The 6,857-nt window shown below is 35.0% G+C and overlaps 1 protein-coding gene across 3 annotated transcripts in view; it reads left to right on the forward strand.

The window, feature by feature from the left end:
• The window catches only part of PHIP (PHIP subunit of CUL4-Ring ligase complex), a 138,656-nt gene extending 132,077 nt beyond the window's left edge, over positions 1–6,579 (forward strand). For all 3 annotated transcript variants that reach the window (XM_072999366.2, XM_072999373.2, XM_078385560.1), the window contains one exon: positions 318–6,579. In XM_072999366.2, the coding sequence (XP_072855467.2) occupies positions 318–970 (653 nt within the window). In that variant the 3' untranslated portion in view covers positions 971–6,579. The remainder of the gene's footprint in view (positions 1–317) is intronic.
• The last annotated feature ends 278 nt before the right edge of the window (positions 6,580–6,857 follow it).

Below are 6,857 nucleotides of genomic sequence, written 5' to 3' on the forward strand. Positions count from 1 at the left end.
ACACTGTAGTTCTTTGCTTTACCCTTTGTATACAGCAATAAAAACTTCTGCTAATCCTTCACTGCAAATTGAAGGAAACACCTATTATCATCAAGTGGCTGGCTGGGAAAGTGTAGTATAATATTAAAAAGTATATGATAGTATAATAGATGTTTTGTTCATATGATGCTTATTTAAGCATGAAGCAGGGAGCAGTTTGTAAAATCTTTACTCACTGAAGTTTCCATTTTAAATTTTAAATGTAGCTGACGCTGTAAAGCTATGCAACAACTGTGGTTAATGAACACCATTTAATTGGTGCTCTCTCTTTATAACAGATTGCAAGGATAATGCCATCGCTTTAGCCACAGGAAGCATCCAGGTAAATGGACATGGGGGACAGTCTTCAAAGCCCATGTTTAAGAGAGGTCCTGGAAGGAAACCGAAAGTTGAAACTAACAACACTAGTTGTGAACTGGTGCATAAGAAACGAGGGAGGAAACCAAAAAACCTGTTACTTACTCAGCAAAAGAAATTAGGGCAGAATATAGTCCAAGCTGCTAAAGACTTGCCAGCTGAGGAAGCATCTGTTTCCACTGCTTCCAATTATTTTTCTGAAAATAATGTGAAGGAAGACTTGCTACAAAGGAAAGGACGTGGAGGCAGAAAACCGAAAAGAAAGCTAGAGGAGGAGCAGCAGCCAGAACTGGAGCTTAAATTTTCTGCAGATCCCAAGATTCAGACAAGAAGCAAGAGGAAAAAGATAGATGGGCCTGTTGAAGAAGAAGAGCTTGAGGAATTGAAAGATTCTGAACCCCACATGAGAACTAGAAATCAGGGTAGGAGGACAGCTTTTTATAATGAAGATGACTCAGAGGAGGAACAAAGACAGCTGTTGTTTGAAGACACCTCTTTGACTTTTGGGACATCTAGCAGAGGCAGAGTCCGAAAGTTGACTGAGAAAGCAAAGGCTAATCTGATTGGTTGGTAACTTCTGCATTAAAAAATGCTAAATAATAGGTACAACTGAGGATATAGTAGAATGGAGGAGATCTGCTTTCTGCTGCTATTTACAGATGAGAGTATGCTCTGATTTGGAAAAGTACAGCAAAAAACATGTTGAAGATTTCTTTGAAAGAAGTTATGTATTTTAAAAGTTTGCTATTTATTACCCTCCAAGTAGGTTTTGCATTTCAATTCACTTCAGTTGGTATCGAAGATTGTACAAATGAAAACCTTGATTTGCAGAAATATTACTGTAATTTTGAACAGTACACAACCGCTATTTCATTAAAATAAGAGAATTTTTAAAGTAACAAACTGAGAACAGAACTCCTATTTTTGAACGAGAAGGTACAGTACATTTGTATAGAGTGTAGCATCTGTGTTTTGCAAGCTGTTAGCAGAGGATGGCAGTGAGTGCCATTGAGAACAAATGCAAAATTACCACACTTTGCTAGTAAGGTAACATTTAATTCAGTAGTGATGGGGCACACAAAAGCTTTGTCCAAACAAATGTAGTGCAGGTTGTTTTGTCTAGGTTCTGCCAGAGAGAAATCACAGTTATATAGATATATATATATATATTTATATATATCCACATTGGAAAAAGTTTGACTAATATGTCTAATTTTTCAGACTTTTCATTCTCGTATCAATCAAATCTCTGTTTCTTGTGCCAAAGATTGAGAACCGGTGCAGTGGAAGTTTTGAGTGGCAATGCAGCATACAGTTTTCAGTTCTGTTTATGACTCCATGTTCAAAATATAGATTGTTCTGGAAAATTATCCCTACTGGTACTTTGTAGTTAAAACAGTTAATGCACTGGTGGGATCCTTTGACAGATATTTGAGCAAAATTTATTGTTGGGTTTAAAGGGTCAAAGAAACTGCAGGAAAAAAGTATGAGGTGTTTACGTTACAATCAGATTGATTGTTTCTGCAAATTGTGTTAAACTGACTAAAATTTCTTTCAAAAGTGTATGTGTATGTATATATTGACTATGTACACAAGCACATAAATATATACAATATTACCCAGGTATAATTTTTTCAGGACTTTTTAGATAGTACTAGAAAATTAAGAATTTTAAAATGTCATACTTTAATTTTATGAGGAAGATTGGTTATTTTCAATTATTAAAATTAAAAGGCCAAATCAGTTTTTATGCAATCATGTTTTATACGGTGTTTCATTGCACATTGTTTTTCTGCACTTTTTACACTAATACTTATCAAGCTGACAAGAGTCAATATAAACACCCTAAAGGAAAATCCCACTTTATGATTGTGCCTTGTATTCTATTATTTTGTGCATCTTTAGTAAACTTAAGTTTTCTGTTGTAAATGATGACTATATGACTTAGGGGAATGTATTGCTGTATGTACTGCTATGGAAAAAACAGTTATTTATTATGGTTACATTTACTTGTTTTATACTTTAAAAAACAAACATTAATACAGTTTTATTGTTTAAAAGCATTGTCCAGTTTCAAAGAAGAAAAAGGCAAAACAGTTGCATGGTACAAAAATGTAACCACATTTTCATTAAGAACTTGAGGGAGAGAAGCCAGTAAGTGAAAGAGCGCTGTTGTTATTGTTTTGTAAAAACAACCCTGCTCTTGACCAAGAGGTGAAGATGTGTGACAGTGAGAGGCCCTCTGAATGTGTGCCCACCTGTCCAAAAGATGGGTTGGACTGTCAACATGAGCAGTAGAATTTGGACGGATGGAATTTGAATTTAACTTCAGCGTGAATTCAGTTTTGTTTCCCTCCAAAGCGATAATTTGATCTGCCAAGAATTGTAGCACTGACTCTGTTTGGTAGCACATACCGTTTTCAATTGAGTTTTGAGAACTGCATGTAGATCAAGCCCCAGGAACTATGGATGCAACACCCTTTTCTGCACCCGCTTGTACACATGCAGACACTGGGCATTTTAGATGTAAGGTGAATTGATACTCATTGCAAATCTCGTTAGTGGAAAAATACCTGGTTTTAAAAACGTATTTCTAATTTTACTACAAATACTCATGTACATAATAGTCATTCATCCTTACTTAGCTAGTTGAATATCATTAATATTTAAACCAGTTCTATGAAATGTGGGGCATGGGATATTTTGTTTTAGTTGACTGGTTAATTGGCATTAACACCTCCAAGGCTGAAGAAGTTGAACTTCATGGTCTGGCATTAAGAAAGAAAAATTTAGTCATTGCTTCATTGAAGACAGTTTGTACAGTACTTCCTAAATTTTTATTTACAAGGCAATCCTCAAAATTCTTCTGACAAGGCAAAACATTTGTTCTTGTTACTGCTGCATGAAGTAATTACATTAGATTGGCTATTATGTTACATCAGTGGGAGAGCTTGTTTCATGTTCCACAAGAGAAGTTTATAGTAAATTTAAATTTTCCATTTCAAGAATCTTCTTTTTTAAAAAAGTAATCAATTTTAAATGTTTGATTTCCTGATATGATCTGCATTTTAAAGAAACCACAAAGCAAAACATGACACTTCATTGCTGTAGTTACTTTGTTTATAACTGTCACACTTGGTGTGTTTATGTATATACCAACAAGTATGTGTATATAATATTGTAGAATGGAAGAGTACATAGAAACATCATGTCTGAAAATTACATGTGTCAAAGGTACAGAATTCAAAAAATTTCTTTTACAGCACAAAAATGTATTCCCCCCTGTCATGATTAATCTATTTGTGTAGAAACACCACTTTAGATTTTTTAAAAAACAAACGAACGTGCATTAGCTTGTATTGATTTAACTTCAATTACTGTATTGGTTGGATTTCCCTGATCTGCAAAATTATTTTTATACCAACATAAAGAGCTTTTCATCTAGCATACTTTAATATGAGCAATAAACACTGGTTGAATAACTGGGTGGATGGGCAAAATTGTAGTGAAATGTGTAAATGGATATTATTCTCTCAAGCAAAATACAATATTTATGACATATTCACATTGGTAAATATCTTGCAGGTACAGTTTAATTTGGTAGTTAACAGTCATACAGGTGATTACATTACAGACTTGGCAGTAATGAAAGTGACGTAGTCTGCTAATCCAACAGCTGATACAGGGTGGTCCATTGGTCCATAATGTTGATTCCTAAATTATTTTAATATTAATATTATTTGCTGTACAGTGGCGTTTGACCACAGCATTCCATGTCCTTTGGGAAATAACTTGTTGATTACTACTAATTGCAGTAATATTTGTTTGGTAAAACACAGTCAGCAAGTTTAAATTTTGTTCTCTGGGAGTTAAGCTTGAATTACTGAAGAAGTACTTTTTATCTTTGAGCTGTGACTCAAAATGCAGCTTTACAAGAACTGTCTTCCTATAGTGATTGACTGCTGTGAGGTAAACTAGCACAGTTATTTATACTGTTCTTTCAGTTGTTAACTTGATATTACTTTGGATCAATCAGTGTAAAACACTGTCTAAAGAAAACTTGTGGAGCATGTAGTGTGTATCAAATTTAAAATAAATAGGCACATGCACGTATCTCAAGTATCTAGATCATGTGCTATGTTGTAATACAAACATTTTTGAAGTACTAGGTTGGGAGTTTGGTTTTACAAGCTTTATTACATCTGAAGTAACTCAGATAATTATTAATAATTGTTCAGGATCCCAACAAGTACCCACACACTCAGCTCCTATGTTTTGGTTTCTTTCAAGAGAGCAGATACCAGTGTACTGAAGAATATGCATCCTTACCTTTGAATCAGCAGCTCATTTTTGAAGATTTTGGGCACAATCTAATCACGCTTTGGAATCAGTTCATGGAGCAGTGCATGCAGGGGCTTCTTGCCCCTTTCCCTCCCCTCTTAGCCAGCAAACAATCCCCCAAGTGGAGAGTTGCACTTGTGGGACAGCTGCACATGCCTAACAGTGTATGTAAGGGAACGGCTGGATCGGGCCTTTAATGTGCGTTTTCGTGTATCTCTTAATCTTGCACTTCATGTAATTGGACCTAAGCATTAATCTGATAAAAGGGCTGTTCAGCTTCTGTTGTAAATAATGTAAATACATGTTTATACTTTTTACAGATGGTGTACATTTCATATATACTGGCCAAGTCTGAAAATTTATTTCTAGTATAACAAATCTGGTATCTCATTTTTAATATGTTAACATTAAATGATTTGTACAATAATCAGAATTTTTAATTACTATTTGGAAAATGGTGATGTAAAAATGTTAGTTCTATAACTCATCCATTTGTTTTCCTGTTCAGTTCAGAACATTTTACAATAGAAGGTAAACCCTCTGTTTCAGGAAGGGTAACTTTTTTGAGTGAAATATGATAATAGTGTGAAAATTCTTAGCACTCGTGTTGGCTTATTTGTGGATTTTCTTGCTCAAGCATAACTACAGTATTGGATTTGCCTGTTGTGCATGGTTGAGAACAAGATTTCTGCTAATGGAAGGGTTGTTATTTTTTTTTCCACTGGCCAGCAAACACAACTTTATGCAACCCCATTGGAGATGCTGGTATTTTAAAAACATCATAAAGTCTAGCCAGCATTTTGGAAATGTTACAAAGCCCAAGTCTGTTTATAATCTCTAAAATGTACATAATCTGTCTGGATAGCTCAGTGGTTTAAGTACCTGGCTGCAGAGCCAGAGGTTAGTAGCTCAATTCCACACTGTGCCTCCTGGGAGAAGAGACAGTCTGTGTGGCCTTGGGCAAGCTGCAGTCATAGGTTACCCCCAGAAGAAGGGAATAGTAAACCACTTCTGTGTACTCGCTACCTAAAAAACCTTGGAAAGGGTCACCATAAACTGGAATTGACAGCACACAGTTATTGTGTTTATGTCAAATTAAATGAAAGTGTGTTTTTTAAATTTAAGAATGAGCAAATGCTGGAGATTGGATGTTTAAAATGAATACAGGTAATTGCGTCAAGAAAATCCAGGCTATGGGGACAGAAGTATTTTTATGTCAATAAAATACTTCTACCAGAAATTATTAAACATTTAAAGACAAAATATTGTCACCAAATTTGTGTATGTGCACAAACATTATTTAACATGATGTACGTATCAGACACAAGATTTTTTTAAAAAAAGAATCGGCAGCTGGCACACATTTCAGAGTTACATTTTTGCACCATAATACTGCAAAAACCAGAAAAGTAAGTAGATTCTTGAGCAAGCTATTTAATAACTGGTCATTTAATGTTGAGACATAATACCTTATTGATCAACTTAAGGACATTGTCTGGAACACTGAAACTGACATGTTTCAAAGCTATGCCTATTTTGTACAGTAAATCCCAAACATAACAAGACAGTTTTACCATTTTAAATTTTATCAATGTTAATTTCTCTTGGAAATCTGTTTCTTCATATTATAAAGTGCAGTCTCTCACCTGGTTGAACAGTGCCCTTTCTTTTTGTACATACTGATTGAAACTTCTATTGTTATGTGAAACACCTATGTTGGTTTTGATGAATAATACTTGGAATCCTTTTATACAAACTAGAATGTATGTGTAAGAATTACTGTCACTGCAATGTAGTAACTACAAACCTATTTTTAAATAAATAGAAAACTCGTTTTTCTAAGCTGCTCTGTTTGTTTCGGTCATTAATATGTATATTGATAATGTGCAGTGGGGTTGATCCAGATTTGAACTCTATAGACTTCTGGAGACAGTTGTGGAAGCAGGGCAGCCTTTATCCCTCCTTCCTGCTTGCATTGCTTTTGTAACTGCCCATATGGTTTCAGAACAGTGTGGAAGGTGGTATCGGGGCCTGCAAGGAGAATGTGAGAAAACTGCCACTTTACCCCCTTTCTGGAGTGGTTAGCCTCTGAGTCCACCTCCATATATAAACAGAAGGAG

The sequence above is a fragment of the Pogona vitticeps genome, chromosome 1 (assembly GCF_051106095.1).
Source record: "Pogona vitticeps strain Pit_001003342236 chromosome 1, PviZW2.1, whole genome shotgun sequence".
Classification (NCBI taxonomy): Eukaryota; Metazoa; Chordata; class Lepidosauria; order Squamata; family Agamidae; genus Pogona; species Pogona vitticeps.